This window comes from Hemitrygon akajei, chromosome 6 (assembly GCF_048418815.1).
Source record: "Hemitrygon akajei chromosome 6, sHemAka1.3, whole genome shotgun sequence".
In the NCBI taxonomy this organism is placed as follows: Eukaryota; Metazoa; Chordata; class Chondrichthyes; order Myliobatiformes; family Dasyatidae; genus Hemitrygon; species Hemitrygon akajei.
In genome coordinates, this window is record NC_133129.1 from 139,220,386 (window position 1) to 139,240,109 (window position 19,724).

At 39.7% G+C, this 19,724-nt stretch overlaps 1 protein-coding gene across 6 annotated transcripts in view; it reads right to left on the minus strand.

Moving 5' to 3' along the window:
* Positions 1–988: 988 nt before the first annotated feature.
* saxo4 (stabilizer of axonemal microtubules 4) overlaps positions 989–19,724 on the minus strand; it is a 152,548-nt gene continuing 133,812 nt past the window's right edge. For 3 of the 6 annotated variants that reach the window (XM_073049368.1, XM_073049370.1, XM_073049369.1), the window contains exon 13: positions 990–1,310. In XM_073049368.1, the coding sequence (XP_072905469.1) occupies positions 1,091–1,310 (220 nt within the window). In that variant the 3' untranslated portion in view covers positions 990–1,090. Of the gene's footprint in view, positions 1,311–19,724 lie in introns of all 6 variants that reach the window. The other 3 variants (XM_073049372.1, XM_073049371.1, XM_073049373.1) reach the window with 2 other exon arrangements.

Genomic DNA, 19,724 nt, shown 5'->3' on the forward strand with positions numbered 1-19,724 from the left:
CTCAGTGCTGAATACCTGTGGTACTGAGGGAATGGGGAATTAAGAGAGCTAACATGTTCTAGAATGGGTTACACAGTATATTCCGTTGCCTTTGACCTCCCAGATGAACTATAAGATCCCGTGACAGTTTCTGAAGAAGGAAAATAGAGTTCTCTATGTCCAATATTTTATCTGTCAATTAACATCACAAAAATAGATTATCTGACTATTGTCAGTTAGTTGTGGGGATCTTGCTGTGACAAATGAACAGCCAAGTTTTCTGTTAAAACTTCAGTACCTATGTACAGAAGCACTTATTTGACTGTAAAGCACACTGGTTCTTATCCTAAGGTCTTGAAAGTTGCTATGTAAATTTACAACTTCTTTTAATGTGACAGATGAAGGAACGGTGATACACTTACTACCACACTAGAGACAGCAAAGCCAATACAATGAGCACACACTGGACCAGATGACACATATCATTGTCCAGTTAAAATTCTAAAATGTGGTAGGCAGATTAGGGGTGGAGTTGGGGAGGGGGTTCAAGTGGGTGATGGATTCACTGCAGTTTTAACCAATGCGTGATAGTAATTTTGTGCATAAGTAGTCTGTGTGATATGGCCCATCACCCGTGATTTACCCTAGTGTAGGTGAACCCTTTCCACATTGAAGGTGACAACTTGAAATTTGACATTTAATGTCACTCAGTAGAGGTGAAGAAAACACTTTTCTAGTAGTTTTGCAACAAGGACAGCTGGTTAGCAAGTACAGTTAAAACAAAGAGGTCAGAAGTTACAAGTCTTTACTTGAATGCTACTCTCCCTCAACTTGGTATCCATAAAAGGTGATTTTTAGAAGCGCTACAATTTTCTTGTCTTCCTACTGAGACTTCCACAGTATGTTGCCAGTCTGAATAATATTTACAGAAATGCCCTATCTCACTAAGTGATATTATAAACATATGAAGCTTATTTTTTTATATCTGCTAATGTTGTGCATATAAAATTAGTAAAAAGTCAACTGCTTTGTAATCATTTATTTCTTCAAAGGTCTGTTGGTATTTTTAAAACAGAAATTAAAGTTTGCTATCACTGATTGCTGACGTTGTCTAACAACCAAAATTCAACAGGATCAACAGTATGTAATACAATAAAGAGAAGCAAACTGATTTAAAAATATTCTTCCAAGACTTTTGCCCCTGGTTGAAGAGGTGAATAAACAACTGCAAATTGCTAAACTTGAATTCCCAGTGTGGACTTGATGTCTGGGAATACTGCTTCCTTCCGGCTTCTTCTGAAGATGAAGTCACTGAGGAAATCCAATGCTGCCTGTGGAGACAAAAGATTCTGGTGACTCTTCCAGGGTGTCAGCTCTTGGCATCTTTTTATTTCAGCTTTTTCACTAATGAGCCTAGTCTCCAGAACGCAAATATTCTGCACTTGGGCAACATGTTAGTGTAGTAATTAGCACAACTATTCTACAGCACCAGGGATCATCAATCAGCGTTTGATTCTCATCACCGTCTGTAAGGAATTTGTATATTCTCCCCATAAATGTGTGGGTTTCCTCAGCGTGCTCTGGTTTCCTCCCACATTCCAAAGCCAGAGAGGTTAGGGTGAGTAAGTTGTGGGCATGCGATGCTGACACCAGAAGTATGGGGACACTTGCAAAATGGCCAGCACAATCCTCACTGATTTAATTTGAAAACAAATGACAAATTTAACTGTATGTTTCAATATTTCATGTACATTTGACAAATAAAGCTCACCTAATCTTTGCCTAGCAACCAGCCATTGATGCCAGTAGCACTGAGCTCAAAGGAATAATTTCTAGACTTGCTTCTTAATCAATGCCAGCCTTACCTGCCTGTCTTGTATACAGGTATTATCCTAGATGTGCTTTCTCTAACCAATTAAGTATCTAGTATATTTCTGTCTTCTTTCTGAGACAGGTTTTGAGGCTGAAAAATCAATAATTTATCCATTTGTTCCACATACCATATTGATTCAATTCTAGAGATGACCCTCAAGGTTTACCCTGCTCCACAAATAGCAGGGGAGAATTGTGATTCTAAGAATAATTTATCAGAGACTGATTGAACCAAAAGTGATGGGAAAATATTTGTTATAAGTGTACACACTTCCATGTGAAGCATTGACATGAGGTGGCAGATTCTACAAAGTGCTAACATGATACAGATCTTTGTAAAAGTATTCAGCCAACAACCCATTGTTCACATAAATGAGTATTACAATCAGGGATTTTGATCAATTTAACTGAGATATTTTTATTTCTGAATCACGTGTTCCAAAGTAGAGCCGCAAAAACAAGGAAAATTGTAAAACATGAAAAACTAAAAAAATTCAAAAACCAAAATATCAGTTGTTCAAAAGTGTTCCTCCTCCTTTGCTCAGTATTTATTTGAACCACCTCTCACAGCTATGACAGCCAGTAATCTTTTTGGATAAGTTTCTATTAGCTTTGCACAACATGATGGAACGGGATTTGCCCCTTTCTCCTTGCAAAATTGCTCAAGATGTGCCAGGTTAGTTAGGGAGCGGTAGTGAACAGCAATCCTGTGGTCTTGCCAGAGATGTTTGAATGGATTAAGGTCTACATGGATGTTAGCAATGCCTTTGACAAAGTATCAAATGGGAAGTTGGTCCAGAAGACTCAGTTGCTTGTCATTCAAGATGAAGTAGTAACTTAGATTCAACATTGGTTTAGTGGGAGAAGTGGTTAATTCTCTGACTGGAGGCAGGTGTCAGTCGTATACCACAGGGATCGGAGCTAGGTTTGTTGTTGTTTGTCATCTACCGTATATTAATGATTTGGTTGAAAATATGGTAAACTGCAAATTTGTGGATTATGAGAGGGTTAGTTCAGGTAAATACAGCAGGCTTTTACCACTGAGGCTGGGTGAGACTAGGACTAGAGGGCATGGATTAAAGGTGAAAGATGAAATGTTCAAAGGATACATGAGTGGGAACTTCACAGAGGGTAACGAGAGTGTTGAACGGGCTGCCAGTACAAATGTTTGATTACAACATTTAAGGGAAGTTTGGATAATACATGGTTGGGACAAGTATGGAGGGCTATGTCAAGGTGCAATTCGATAAGACTAGGCAAAATACAGTTCTGCATGGACTAGATAGGCTGAAGGGCCTGTTTCTGTGCTGTAGTGCACTTTGACTCTATGGATGATAATAATGTAACACCCTGGGAAAGGTTTCACTGCTAATGCAATGGTTTCTTTGTAGCAGCAGTCTCTGGGTTATGGCTTTGGAATTTGCACCATCCAATGAGGGGAGTGTTGTTTCTTTCTTGTGTGTCTAAGAGGAGGTATTCATGTTCTCATGTTCAGTGAGAGATGAAGAGAGAAGACATGAGGGGAGCAAGCTGGTAGACCACGGGACACAGTGGACCTGAAGTAAGGGTCTGGGGGTTGACGACGCTCGGAGGAAATCGATGGGAACAAATGAACGGAAAGCCGTGAGCTCCAACGTGCACATTAGACTGTTTCATTAAAATGCGCCCTTTTTCTTTTTGTATTCTTTACTAATCCTATAGTCAAATTAAGAATTATAAAGCTTAATCGTTTAATTGCATATGGTGTACTTTCTGATATTTTGCAGTGCTGATTTCTAACAGGGAACACATCAAGCAGCATCCACACAAATGAGATTTCACAAGTTTGGCGGGGCCAGAGACTGTCTTCCCATAGACTAACGTCACCAGCCGAACCTGAGGGTTACAATAGATAAATATTTGACAACTAATTCAATGTAGCAGTATTTGAAAGCACATTATAAAGTAAGCATGGTTTCCTTAAGGGGAAATCTTGCCTGTCAAGTCTGTTGGAATTATTTGAGGAAATAACAGGCAGTAGTGGAAATAACAAAGGAGAGTCAGTGGATATTGTTCACTTGGATTTTCAGAGGGCCTTTAACGAAGTGCTGCACATGAGTCTGCTAAACAAGATAAGGGAAAGTTACAGGAAAGTTACTAGCATGGATAGAAGATTGGATAACTGGGAGGAAGCATAGAGTGGGATTAAAGGTGGTCTATTCTGGTTAGATCCAGGTGAGAAGTGGTGTTCCACAGAGGTTGGTGTTGGGACTGCATCTTTTCACATTGTACGTCAATGATTTGGATGACAGGATTGTTTGGCCAAGTTTTCAAATGATAAAAAGATAGGTGGAGGGGCAGGTGGTGTTGAGGAAGTAGGGAGTCTGCAGAAGGGCCTGTACAGATTAGGGCAATGGGCAAAGAAGTGGCACATGGAATATAGTGTAGGGAAGTTAATGGTCATGCACTTTGGTAGAAGGAATAAAGGTGTAGATTTTTTTCAAAATGGGGAAGAAATTCAGAAGTCAGAAATGCAAAGGGGCTTGAGAGTCCTTATACAGTATTCCGTAAAGGTTAACTTACAGGTTGAGTCAGTGGGTAACTGCAATGTTAACATTCTTTTCGCAAGCACTAGAATTTCAAAGCAAGGATGTAATGCTGAGGCTTTATAAGGCACTGGTCAAACTGCACTTGGAGTATTGCGAGCAATTTTGGTCCCCTTATCTGAGAAAGGATGTGCTAGCATTGGAGAGGTTCATGACAATTATTCTGGGAATGAAAGGGTTAATACATGAACTGTATTTGTTCTGAGCTTGTACTTCCTGCAGTTTAGAAGAATGAGCGGGGGTCTCATTGAAATCTATTGAATATTGAAAAGCCTTGTGGAGATGATGTTTCCTATTGTGGGTGAATTTAGGACCAGAGGGCACAGCTGCAAATTTGAAGGACATCCCTTTAGAACAAAGGTGAGGAGTAATTTCTTTAGCCAGTGGTGAATTTGTGGAATTCTTTGCCATAGGTGGCTGTGGAGGACAAGTCAATGGGTATATTTAAAGTGAAAGTTTACAGATCAAAGGATATGGGGAGAAGTCAGGGATAATGGGGTTGAATGGGGGTAATAAATCAGCCATGATGGAATGGTGAAGGCTTGATGGGCCAAATAGTCTAATTCATGCTCTCAGGTCTTAAGGTTTTATGGCCATCTGTACGGAACTAAAGAACCCGTCTGAGATTTTTAATAAAGATTCTCTTGAGTTTTCACATTGAGAAAAAAAGTGGAAGCTAAAGTATTAGAGGAAATGAGTGTTGTTGTTATGAACCACATGGAAATTAGCAAGAAAGAGGTAATGAGGCCTTAAAGGACATTGAATCTCCAGGGCCTGACCTGGTGCATTTTCAGACCTTGTGAGAAGTTAGAAAAAAATTGTGTAGGTTGGTGCAGTGATGTTTGCTTCATCTCTGGCTGCAGATGACACTCTGGAGCACTGGTGGGTGGCTAATGTGGCACCCTTGTTCAAAAATAGTAACAAATAAAGCCAGGAAACTATATGCCAGTGAGTCTGAAATCTCTGGTGGGTGAATTACTGGAGTGTTTTTTGACGGGCAGCAGCATTTGGAGATTCTGCACAGCTTTGTGTGTGGGAAGTCATGTCTGAATATCTCTAGGATTTATTTAAGGAGATAACCAAGAGGGTAGGGTAGTGATATTGTCTATATTGACTTTGCCAAAGTCCCTCATAGAAGGCTTATCAGGAAGGTTAGATCACATGGGATCTGTGGGGTAATGCTGAGGATGAATGGATTCATAATTGGCTCAGTGGTAGGTAGAAAAGGGTTCTGGTCAAAGATTGTTTGGTGGTCTCAAGGCCTGAAACTAGATGTGTGCCACAGGCATCAGAGTGGGGACATTTTTGTTGTTTGTAATTTATATGAAAAATTTGGATGTGAATGTATGAGGTATGGTAAGTAATTTTTGGATGGTAGTAAAATAGGTGGTGTCATAGATTGTGGAGAACCATGTGATAGAGTCATAGAGAACTAAAGCACAGAAACAGGTCTGTCTAATCTATACCCAACTTTATTATGCCTAGTCCTGTCGACCTGCACCTGGACCACAGCCTTCCATACCCCTCCCATCCATGTACCTATTCAAATTCCTCTTAAATGTTGAAATCAAACTTGTATCCACCACTTCTGCTGGCTGCTTATTCCACGTTGTACCACCCTCTGGACAAAGAAGTTCTCCTCACGTTCCCTTTAAACATTTCACCTTTCACCCTTAACCCATGAATTCTAACTCACCCAACCTCAGTGAAAAAGCCTACTTGCATTTACCTTGTCTATACTCCTCATAATTTTGTATACCTCTTATCAAATCTCTCCTCATTCTCCAACGCTCTAGGGAATATTAGTCCTAACCTATTCAAGCTTTCGGTATAACTGAGGTCCTCATGCCCCAACAAACCATTGTAAATTTCCTTTGCACTCTTTCAATCTTATTGATATCTTTCCTAGGTAGGTAGGTAGGTGACAGAAACTGCACACAAAATTCCAAATTAGGCCTCAGTAACGTTTTATACAACTTCAACATAACACTCCAACTCCTGAACTCAATACTTTGATTATTAAGGCCAATGTGCCTAAAGCTCTCTTTACAACTGTAGCTACTTTCAAGGAACTATATGTCTGTTCTACCACACTCCTCAGTGCCCCCCTGTTCCCTGTGTAAATCTTCCCCTTCATCCTCCCTAAATGCAACACTTCATTTGTCTGCAAGAAATTCCATTTGCTATTTTTCAGCCCATTTTTGCAGTTGGACTAGATCACACTACAAGCTTTGATAGCTTTCCATACTGTCAATTATTCAGATTCAGATTCAGTTTATTGTCATTTTGAAACCACAAATGCAATGCAGTTAAAAAATGAGACAACGTTCCTCCAGAATGATATCACAAAAGCATATGACAAAACAGACTACACCAGAAAATCCACATAACGTTTGGCAATCCCCAATCCAGAGTCCGGAAAGTCTGCTGTGTATTAATATCGCGCTACCGTCTTAGCGCGTTCCCCAGAAAAGAGCTCCAAATCCAACAGACAAAACAAAACCAAAAACTAAAGCTACAACAACAGACAAAACAAAACCAAAAACTAAAGCTACAAGACCTGCACAAAACCACATAGTTACAACAAATAGTTACAACAGTGCAAACAATAGCATAATTAATTTAAAAAAAACAGACCATGGGCACAGTAAAAATAGTCCAAAGATGTTCAAGGACTATAAGTTCAAAAGAAATCACCACACAGTTTCCACAAGTCCTCAGGGTCCCGACACACTCGCCATCCCACGCCGGCGGCAGAAGGGAATACCCCCGAATTATGCCTCCAATCTTGGTGACCTCCACAAATTTGCTGATTCAGTTTGCCGCACTACCATCCAGTTCATTGACACTGATGACAATGGACTACAATAGACCCAGCACTGATCCCTGCAGCACACCACTAGTCATGGGCCTCCAGTCAAAGAGACAACCATTTAAGACCATAAGATATAGGAGCCGAAGTAGGCCATTCGGCCAATTGAGACTGCTCCGCCATTCAATCATGGGCTGCTCCAATTCTTTGATGCCCTGGATAATCAAGAACCTGTCTATCTCTGTCTTAATTGCACCCTCCACAAGTCATTGAACTATTATCACTAGATCCAAAGTGAACTCCTACACACACACATGCACGCACTCCCTCTAGTTGGGATCTCTATATATTGATTAAGGAACTTTTCCTGTACACATTTGACAAACATTATCCGATTCAATCCTTTTACAGTATGGGAGTCAGTCAATATGTGGGAATTTAAAATCACCTTCTATCACAATCTTATGTTTCTTGCAACTGTCTGCAATGTCTCTACAAATTTATTCCTCTCAATCCTACTGACTATTGGATGGTCTATAATATAATTCCATTAACATGGTCATCCCTTTTTTATTCCTCAGTTCAACCTATATGGCCTCAGTAGACGAGCTGTCCAGTATTTCCTGTCTGAGTATTGCCGTGACGTTTTCCCTGACTAGTAATGCCACCCCTCTCTCTTTAATCCCTCTCTCACTATTATGTCTGAAGTAATGGAGCCCAGCCAACACTGAACTGCCAGTCCAGCTCTCCTGCATCCAAGTCTCACTAATATTTACAATGTCATAATTTCACGTGCTGGTCCATACCCTAAGCAAATCCAGATAGATGAGAGGTATGGCATTTTGGGAGATCAAATTTGGGTAGGACTTACACAGTTAATGGTAGGGACCTGGGAAATGTCTTGGAGCAGAGACAACTGGGAGTACAAGTGCATAGCTCACTGAAAGCAGTGTCACAGTTAAATAAGCTAGTGCAGAGGTGTTTGGCATGCTGGCCTTCATCAGTCAGGGCATTAGTTATAGGAGCTGAGAAGTTATGTTGAAGCTAAATAAGACATTGGTTAGGCTGTATTTGGAGTATTGAGCAACACACACAAGATGGGGAAGGAAGTCAGCAAGTCAGTTAGCATCTATGGAGGGGAATAAATAGTTGATCGTTGATCGAGGCAGAAGGTGGGGGAAGAGAACAGGTGATAGGTGAGACCAGCTGAGGGAAGGTGGTGGGTGGGGGAGAGGGGAATGAAGTAAGAAGTTGAGTGGGGATAGGGGGAAGAGGTGAAGGGCTGAAGAAAGATGAATCTAAGAGGACAGTGGATCATGGAAGAAAGCAGGGTACCAGATGGAGGAGATGGGCAGGCAAGGAGAAGGAAGGGATGAGAGGTTAACTAGAATGTAGAATAGACAAAAAAAGGAAGGGGAAAAATTACCAGAAGTCAGAGAAATCAATGTTCATGCTATCAGGTTGGAGGCTACCCAGACAGAATATAAGATGTTGATCCTCCAACATGAGCTTGGTCTCATTTTGGCAGTAGAGTAAGCCATGGATAGATAGTACTGAAGTATTGTATAGAGTTTTGGTCATCCTAGTTCAGAAACGATTTACAAGGATGTTGCTGGGACTTGAGGGCCTAAATTACTAGGAGAAGTTGTGTACTACAACTTTATTCTCTGGAATGTAGGAAATTGACAGGTGACCTAAAGAATGCTGTCATCAATGGTCTGTAGAGAATACATATCTTTGTATGCAAGGCTCCACGTGTTAAACTGTTAAATCATGAATATTGTTTTAACTTGAGAAGAGAAGTAATTTCTTTATTGAGAATGCTTTAAGTCTTTGCACTCTTTACCTGGATGGTTGCTAATGGTCAGCTATTGAGTATAATCAAGTTTGAGATCAGCCCAAAGAGAATCAATGAAAATATGTGATTGGGTAGGAAGGAATATGAGATACTTTAGACAAGACTAAAAATATAAGCAAATGATTATGCTTGAAATAAAACATCTCTCATGAATAAGAATTGGAAAGGGTTTGAATTTTAAAACTAGCAATAAACACACTCACAGACTGATGCCACTGTTCCACTAATTGTACCCTCATCTCTCCTCACTGTCTCTCTTTGCTCCACTTACCTCTCCTTCCCTGTTTCACTCAATGTCCTTTACTGAACCCATTACCACATCTTAGCTGCTTCTTTGCGCCTTGCCAAACTTATGCCTGTATCCCAGAGTGATAACAATCATCAATAAACTATGTACGTTAAAGTTATTCAGTAAGGCTATAATCAGTTCTGTATGGTAATGGTGTATTAGGTTGTAGAGGCCAGTGTGGTAACTGGGTAGGGAATTTTTTAAAAAGCTGCATGTGAGGCCTAGCAACTTAAAGATGCTGTTCAGTAATCTGATCAGCAATCCGCGTTTGGTTCCTCTGTTTGTGATAACCGCTGTGTTGCCAATAATGTAGACTAATTTTTCTTTGTACTGATCTCTATAGTTGACAACATCTGGAAGAAGAATTTCAGTTTCTTAAATACAGGCCACACCCAGGTAATGAACGAGTTGTTTTTACAGGTGTCCTTAAGACAACTTTGTCAAAGTCTGTAAATATACAAAAATAATCGCTCAGTATTGTAACCACACCTCCACATTTTTGTAATGAATAGCATCAAAAACACACAAAACTGATAAGAACGAACCATTACTAAAAATACAGAGAGAGAGAGGAAACTAGTTCTACCATCTGTAGGAATGTATTTAAATGCATTAAACTTTGAATATGATATTAAAGGAGTTCATTCATGTGTACAGGTGTCAGGAAGTTGGGTGTTTGTAGCATAGGGGCTGTCTATACATGCATTGAAAATCATATGTTGGAGTATGATGTGATATGATATGATGAAAACAACAGGAATTGTAAATGGATTTTTAAACATATACTATGCAAAAATTAAATACTTGAAATGTTGGGTCTCTGTTCATGCAAGATATTTGGTTTCTTTCCATTTGGTTAGTATTTCCATTCATAATTTTATAGCCATCAAAATGTACTGTGTGTGTTTGCTTATGTATATAATGCCTGATGAGTATGAATTTCCATGGAAGTTCAATCTATGCCCTTTATTCAAAATATTGTGTGTATTTCAGCCTGATTTTCTGACTCCACCTCATTAATTGCAAAAATATCGAAGAAAGATGATATATTTGCTTCCTATCACTCAGTAGAAGGTATTCCAGTAATTTTAATGTTTTCTTAACAACGATATTCCCAAGGATTCACATAACGAAAATACAGCATAACATCCTTATTCTTTCTTCCTTTACATGGGAGAGTGGTTGTAAAGTGAGAGTGACAGTAGACAGAGCAACCATTATTTGTTTTATCCTGTCTGCTGGAACTGAGGGTCCTGTGGAAAGAGGAAACATTCATCACTGTTTATGAGTTCTGCCTCTGTTTATAAAATGCAAAATTCTATTCATATATTATAACTTTCTGAGTCTATAGTTTACAGGAATTATGTACCCGAACCATTAAGTCAATCTCTTCATTTGGTACCTTCCTATTAAGTGAATATTACCATTCATACTTTCAATCTTACAAAAGACACAACCTCACACTTACCTACATTAATTGCATCCACCATCTGGTCTACATCTTGTGGAGGCTTTCTTCAAGCCCTCTTCTTTTTTAATTTTTTTGTAAGCTTCTATTTCAATGGTTAGTATAAAAATAATATATAATAATATATACAGTACACAGAGCACCAACTTTCAGTGAATAACATTGTTGTTGGTGGCCACAGGTCTGTCACTCTATAACATTAGGGGAGGCACATTTCTAATCCTTCTCCCATCTGAACAGCAGCCATATTGATAATATCATTGATTTGAGCTTGTTTTAATCTACGTGGTAGCCTTTATTCTTGTATTACTTTCCTAACATTTTCTCCCAATGGCGTGTGACTCAAAGAGCCTCTAACAACAATATCCAGCTTCTGGCCTTCACATGTGGCTTAGCTACTAATCCAGGTGGAACCATTTCTACTGACAGAGGAAGGAGCAAAGATGCTGTACTGGCACCTTAAAACCAGTCGCTTCTGGCAGATGGGGCTCACCAATCGTGGTTGACAGCTCATCTAGGAGAAGGAAAACTCTGATCTCAAACCTCCACTGCCTTGCGATTATATCAACATGGGGAAGGCTTTGGGAGTGAATCTTGAGGGAAAAATCTGGAGCTGGAGACCCTAAAGCAATCCTACATTGAGTTCAATGTTGACTGGTGCTGATACCAAACTGTATCAGTCTCTGCCGTTCCTTTGGGTTCATCAGATGCATGGAGAGGGGGAGCTTGGTACATGGGCAACAGTTTGTCCTCCATATTGTACTGCCCTGGCTTGCATATCTCGACAGCTAGGACACAACATCCGTAGTTGACTCTGACTGACAGAGGCCTCATTATCATTTCCAACTTGTCTACAAAGCAACTCATCCAACCTTTGTTAAAGATCCACATAGACAACATCTGCTCTGCTCCTGTTGGCTACACATTTAGGAGTCTCTACAAAAAATTCTGTTAAACATTTTTATTGCATTTCTTATACATTGCAAATTTATGCTGCCTTGGTGCTTAAGCAGTGAATTTTTAAATGTTCATTAATGCCATCATAAATAATGGATTGAAAACTTTTGACTTGGATTATCACTGTACTCACTTGTCTACAAGTATCTGATTCTACCGTTGCTCTTACTTCTGGTACGAGAGCACAGGTTGCATATTCCAGGAAGAATGAAGAACCGACTATGGTACATGCCACATAACCTCAAGTATTTATTCAACAGCTGCTGCATTTTTTTTCTGAACCAATTATTTTTCTTTAACAGCATTAGAAATTGCTCTGTACCCAGCTCACAAAGTTATTTATTATTCAGCCATACCTTTTCTCCATCATGATCAGCTTCCCTCCTCCACTTCTGGGCAGGACTCTTACACAACTCTCTTACACATTAAAATAACTTCTATTATTTCTAGTGTTAATAATTTTGCACATCTTATTTCAATCTTTCTAATCTAACTGGTCTCCCAGTTAAAGTGGTTTCCTTCTTGTTTGTCATGTACCAATGTATCATGTATCAATGGAAACTGCAACTATGTTGACCAGGCAGGACACAGACTGTCAATTTGTTTATGGGAACACCAACTGCTGGTATGGAGACATGAACCACTGTTGCTGATCTCAGTACGTGAAGAGTGAGAAGGACCATCACTTTAACTGGAACACTGTGGAGGTTCTGGCCCAGGCAAACACAAAGCAGGCACGAGAATTTTCAGAAGCGTGGTTCTCATCTGATAACTTTGTAAATAAACATGTCAAAATAGATGCTATCTATGACCCCTAAGAGCCAAAGAAATGTGAGCAAATAGAACTCAAAGGTCCCTAGAAGGAATAGCCAATCAGGACTGAGGCAAGCAATGAGAGCCTATATAAACACAGGCACTCCCAGAGGGAAGCACCAACAGCAGTCAACAACCTTGACTGGTAATGAAATATCTACAAGCTAATTGCCAAGCTCAGTGAACACTGTAACATCAAACATTTCAACCTGAGCAACCAATATTCACCACCATCTTAATCAATGGAGGTCTTCCATCAGCCATTCTGCAGCCACTGGTTGAATCACTCCCTAGGTTTAACATTGGCAGTGTCATATGGAAGATAGACAATAAGTAAATTGGCAAGGGTAATTAAAACATTGCAGTTGCTTAAGATTCAAAATAATACTGAAAATACTGGAAAAACTCCATGGGTCAGGTAGATGGATTGACAAAAAATTTCAGATCAAAGATGCAGATTATAAATTTGGTTTTGAATTTGATTTTGTGTTGATTTTTCTCTTGGCATTGAGGTCAAATGGACCCTGTGAAGGGCAGCAGTAGAAAAAAGTTAATGTTGGAAAGCTAATGTTGGGAACCGTGAGGGCATTGATAACTGGTAGTGGGAGAAACGCTTGGGTTGCTACCAAAACTGCCGGCCAATCAGTCAGTCTTTAACGCCTTGGCCCACAACATTACCTCCTCTCTTCTTTTACTCCTACTGCCCTCCAAAGTATGCTTCTTCCATATCTCATGGAAAAGTCCATGTTTGCAATACAATTAAAAAGGAATAAATTTGCTATAACAAATAATACAAGTACTTTGCATATTTTTCTATCTATTTATCCATAATAGTTCATGAGCTATTTATCTTATTAAGTTGAAAGTCAAGAAATATTACATGTACCCAGACTCTGCATTTTTAGAAGCAGCTGTGTGGAAGTGCATTATCATGAAATTAATTTTTTAGAATCACAGCCTATAAATGTTTGCCTAACTAAAAGCTATAGATGACAAGTGCTGATGGAGAGGAATAAATGTCAACCCAAATAGCAAAACAGCTTAAGGAAGCTGGATAAGAGAACGAAGGAAGGAATAGAAGATGTGGATTGGTTTTGATGTCACAAGATAAGAACAGACCCACGTGGAGCTTAACGTGACCACTTGGGTCATGTTGCTAGTTTTTGTGTGGTACATTTCATTTGCTCCCATTGGGTATGCTACAGATTAGGCTTTCTCCTCTAATGCTTCAAATCAAAACTTATTTATTCTACATGTTGATGTAACAAGATCAAAAGGGTATCTAGGATCTTGACTATATTGGAATCAGTAGTTTATCTCATTATCTGACAGAAGTAAAGGGCTGAGAAATTAGACATGACAAATAGGGAAACTTTATGAATTTAAGGGTAGGGAGACTAGAAGATTGAGACTGACAAAGAAGACAAAAAAATATAAATATGAAACTTTTAAAAATTTTAATCTCATGCAATTGTTCATTTTATGATTAGTAATACTGCAAAAGAAATTTTAGTTATTAACTTCTAACTACATCATAAATGAACTCATTCCCATATAGGATTATTACATAAAGTAATTTCAAAGTATTATACATGAAATAGTGATCATAAAATTATTTTACAATATTTGTCAGAAGTGATATCATTAGTTGAATTGAGAAGCATCCTGCAGCTATTGAAAATAAAGCTGCCAGAAAATTTGTTCCTGATTGGGAATTCTAAATGAGTCATGGTATAGAAAGCATTCCTGTAAATCAGGGGTTTGTGACTTTTTTTATCCAATGAACCAATACTATTAAGCAAGGAATTTATGGACCCCTGGTTGGGAACCCCCGCTGTAAATGGAGAGAGCTAGAGTACTATGGAACATCATGGGAATTTAGGGCACACAACACAGCCAGCTGGGAAAGTGACTTTAAACCATTCAAGTGGCAATAGATCTTTCTATTCTATCTTCTATCAAAGAAATTTCCTCAGTGCTTCACTGAATAAATGCACCCAGTAGTAGAGCAAGAGACCCACAGACTAGAGATATTTCAAGGAAAATGCTTGGTCTTGCTTCATTTAGTTGGTTCATTGCAATTGATTCAATGTTATGGAGCTGGTGAAAGCAATTTCTCCATCATATGCCTACAAAATTTCCAAATTGTACATCCTACCCTACACTCCATTCACGAGCAGTGGCAGGGATTATGTTCATTACTTATAATATTACTGCAGTCATTAGTCAGGGGGCAAAAGTTTAGGGGTAACATGAGGGGGAATTTCTTTACTCAGAGAGTGGTAGCTGTGTGGAACGAGCTTCCAGTAGAAGTGGTAAAGGCAGGTTCAATATTGTCATTTAAAGTAAAATTGGATAGGTATATGGACAGTAAAAGAATGGAGGGTTATGGGCTGAGTGCAGGTCGGTGGAACTAGGTGAGAGTAAGCATTCGGCATGGACTAGAAGGGCCGAGATGGCCTGTTTCTGTGCTGTAATTGTTATATGATTATATGGTTATATTCACATTCTCCAGTCCTGTTCAACTGTACTGGGGACTTCTGGTTATTAATGTGGGCCTGAGAGAAAATCTGTCAAAAATAAATAACTGTTTTTTAAAAAAATGACAATTCTTTGGGCCATAGATTGAAAACAGAAGGACAAAAAATTACGAGCAAGAAGGGGCAATCAGACTATGGAAACATTAAATATAACCATGGCTGATCTCTGCAGGCCTCAACTCCTCCCTCTGCCAATTCCACATAACTCTCAATTCCATGATCTTTCAAAGATTTATCTATCTCCTTAAACATATCTAATGATCTGGTTTCCACTATCTTCAGGGGCAAAGAATTCCACAGATGCACTAACCTCTGGGTAAAAAAAATTCATTCACACTTCAATGTTAAATGAGCCCATTTTGTTTCTCTGTTCCCTTATCGTGACTCTCCTACCATTGAGAACATTTCTAAAAATTGTCAAGCTTGTTAAGGATCTTACATGTTTGAGTAAGGTCGCCCCTCATTCTTCTGAACTCCAAGGAATACAAACCTGATTTTTCAGCCTCTCTTGAAAGGACTAACTTCTCATCCCAGGAATTAGCCTGGTAAATGTCATTCGGACTGCTTCCAATGCTATTCTAACTCTCTTTTTAGTTAAATATGTATCCCATACAAAATCAACAAGCAACAACTCTGAAAGGGATTCCAAAAAGGTCAGTTCAACATATTTGTCACTTAGGTTTCATGAAACACAAAATCCAGAAAGTTCTGTTTCATTCATTAGCTTCAGGTTTATTTTGTTTGTGCTGCAATGTAGTCACACCAAGTAATTGGTAGTTTTAATATGAAGTATATGGTGTGCTTATATGGTGCATTTATGTATGCACAAATTCTATACGAAATATGTTAAAAGACTGAGTAACCCTGACTCTGAATCTATCCAGATATGAAAGCCTGAAAGGATGTACATCAGGCCCAAGGTCAGCATCTATCCCACTGTTATCAGATCCTTCAACTGACATCTTGTTAGATAAGATGGACTCTTGGCCTTGCAGTCTACCTCATTATAATCTTAAAATTTAACATTTACCTGCATTACACTTTTTAGTAGCTTTTACACCTTATTCTTTACCTTATTCTAGCTTAATGAATAAGATGTGCAATGCACTTTTCTGTATAAACAGTAAGACATTCTTTTCGCCATAGTTTAGTATATGTGACAATATCATTACTAGTTTTGTGTCACAGGTATATCTTCCATGAAACCTATCTTCTGGGTTGTTTGTGAATAAAGAGTGTTGGAGAAAATCTGTAAGGAAACAGTGGCCTTATTTACCCACACAAACACTCCTGACCCCCAAAACCCTTACACCATGTTAAACATGCAACATTAAATGCCTACTGAGCAATCTGCCAGCATTTAAAATATATTTTTTAAAATTTTGGTTGGATTGGGTGGCTATGAGTGGGAGTGAGGGAAATCAAGAAGCTCTCAGGACTGAAAAGGCCTTGCATAGGCGGTCTGCTGCTCACAGGTCACCATGGTCTTCACTTACATCTTAACATATTGTACTGTGGAAGTAGAGAATACTGTGGACATGAAAGCCAGCATATCTCATCTCCTGTTCCACCAATGGACTCAGCACTAAGTTCTGAGGCAGATGTCAAACATCTTGGTGTGAGAGGCCAGATGCCCTTTGTATCTCTTTTCCCATTCCCCATTCTGGCTCTTCTCTCACCCCTTCTCCTCTCCTTCACATCATCTCCTCCTGGTGCACATCCTCCTTTTCATTCTCCCATGGTTCACCCTCCTCTCCTATCACATTCCTTCTTGTTCTTGTCCTTCACATCTTCTTTCTACCACTTCTCATCTTCTCACTTCATAACTCCTTCCCTACCTACCTTTCTTTTCTCTCAACTGGTTTCAATTTGCACTCGCCATCTTGTATTTTTTCCCCTCCTGCAATCATCTTATTCTGGCTTCTTCCTCCTTCCTCTTCAGTCCAGATGAAGGGCCTCGCCCTGAAACGTCGACTGTTTATTCCTCTCCATTGAAGCTGCCTGATTTGCTGAGTAACTCCAATATTTTGAGTTTGCATCTGACCCCGCAGCACCCCACTAGCTTGAGCTGAAAAAGAAATCCAGCTCAGAAAGTTAAATGTTTTATTTATTTACCTCTATTTTAATTCCTCTTTTCAATTAATTTATAGCAGTTATATAAGCTCTTAAATAGTGGCCATACTTTAAATGCTTAAAATATTACTTTTTATCACTTACTTTTAGAAATCTGATTATCAGAGCCACAAGAAAGTTCAAAGTAAATTTATTACCGAAGTACATATATGTCACCACATACAACCCTGAGACTGATTTTCTTGTGGTCATTCTCAGTAAATACAAAGAAACAGCATAGAATCAATGAAACACCACACACAAGACAGACAAACAATCAATGTGGAAAGGACAACAAACTATCCAAATACGAAATAAACAAACAAACAAACAAACAGTGAATATCGAGGACATGAGAGTCCATGAAAGTTGAGTCCGTGGTTTATGGGAACAGATCTTTGTTGGTGTGAGTGAAGTTATTCCCTCTAGTTTAAGAGCCTGATGGTTGAGAAGTAATAACTGTTGCTGAGCTTCATCAGGTGAGTCCTGAGGCTCCTGTACTTCCTTCCTGATGGCAGCAGTGAGAGGAGTGCATGGCCTGGATAGCGGGGGTCCTTCATGATGGACGCTGCTTTCGTATGATATCACTCCTTGTGGGGAGGGCTTTACCTATGATGAACTGGGCTGTATCCACTACCTTCTGTAGACTTTTCTGCTCATGGGCATGGGTGTTTCCATACTAGGCTGTGATGCAACCAGTCAGTATACTCTACATCACACATCTGTAGAGGTTTGTCGAAGTTTTAGATGATATGTCGAATCTTCATAAGCTTCTAAGAAAGTAGAGGTGCTGCTGTTCTTTCTTTGTAATTGCAGCCAGGCCAGATCCACTGAAATGATAACACCAAGGAATTTACAGTTGCTGACTCTGTCTACTACCTCTGATCCCTCAATGAGGACTGGCTCATCAACCTCTGTTTCCCTCCTCAGGTGAGTATTAATTATCGTCAATAATCACTTTCTTGGTCTTGTTGATATTGAGTGAGAAGCTGTTGTGGTACCACTCAGCCAGATTTTCAGTCAACCACCTATTCAGCACCACCATTTTTTCTTTGTCAATGGCAGTAGTATTGTCAGCAAACAGCATTGACGCTGTGCTTAGCCTCAAGGTCTTAAGTGTAAAGTGAGTAGAGCAGGGGACTAAGCACACAGCCTTGTGGTGCACCTGTGCTGATGGTGATTGTGGTGGAGGTGCTGGTGCCAATCCAAACTGACTGGAGACTGCATGTGAGAAAATCAAGGATCCAGTTGTACCAGGAGGTACTGAGGCCTAGGTCTTGGAGCTTATTGATTAGTTTGAAGAGGATGATACTATTGAATGCAGAGTGGTAGCTAATGAAGAAAATCATGATGTATACATCTTCACTGTCCAGACATTCCAGAATAGAGTGAAAAACTATGGCATCTGCTGTTGACCTGTTGTGACAGTAGGCAAACTGAGGCGGATACAAGTCGCTTCTCAGGCAGAAGTTGATATGTTTCACCACCAAACTCTCAAAGCACTTCATCACAATTGATGTAAATGCTACCGGACAATACGCATTGAAGCAGGTTACCAAATTCTTCCTGGGCTCCAGTATAATTAAAGTCTTCTCAAAGCAGGTTGGTACCGGAGACAGTCAAAGCGAGTGGTTAAAGAATTCAGTGAACGTTCCAGCAAGTTGATCAGAAGGTCTTCAGTACTCAGCCAGGTACCCCATCTGGGCCAGGTGCTTTCCATGGGGTCACCCTCCTGACAGATGCTGTCACGTTGGCCTAAGAGACCGAGATCACAGGACTGTCAGGGCTGTGTGAGTTTGTTAAGGTGCTTCCATGTTTTGTCGGTCAGTGAGCATAAAAGGCATTGAGCTCATCCTAGAGAGAAACCTTGTTATCACATATGTCGCTTGGTTTTTATCTTTTAGGAGGTGATAGCATTCAAGCCCTACCACAGCTGCTGAAAAGCCTTCGGTGATCTAGTTTAGTCCAGAGTTGTCACCTTATATGTGAGATGGCCTTCCGGATGCCATACTTGGATTTCTTGTACTTCACTTGGTTGCCAGACCTGAAAGCCACCGATCTGGCCCTCAGCAGTTTGTGGTTTTCTAGGTCATTCAGGGCTTGTGCTTGGGGAAGACTCCAAATGATTTTGTGGGGACACACTCATCCACAGCAGACTATAAAAATGAGAAGCAGCCTCTGACAGCAATGAAATGTCAATAGGTCATTATGCAACACAGACACGAGGCTGCAAGTTTCACCACCTAAGGCCCAGTGGAGACCACTACAAAACCTGAGGTTTTAAGTTGATTTAAACTGTGGGTCTGTAAATCTGCAGCTGCAGGAATTGTATAATGGGTGTATACGAGTGCTCGTAGGGCAACTGTGAGATGTAGACCGGGGCAAGCACAATCCAGTTTAATATTCAGTTGCAGCACAAGTATGTCATGCTATATTCAA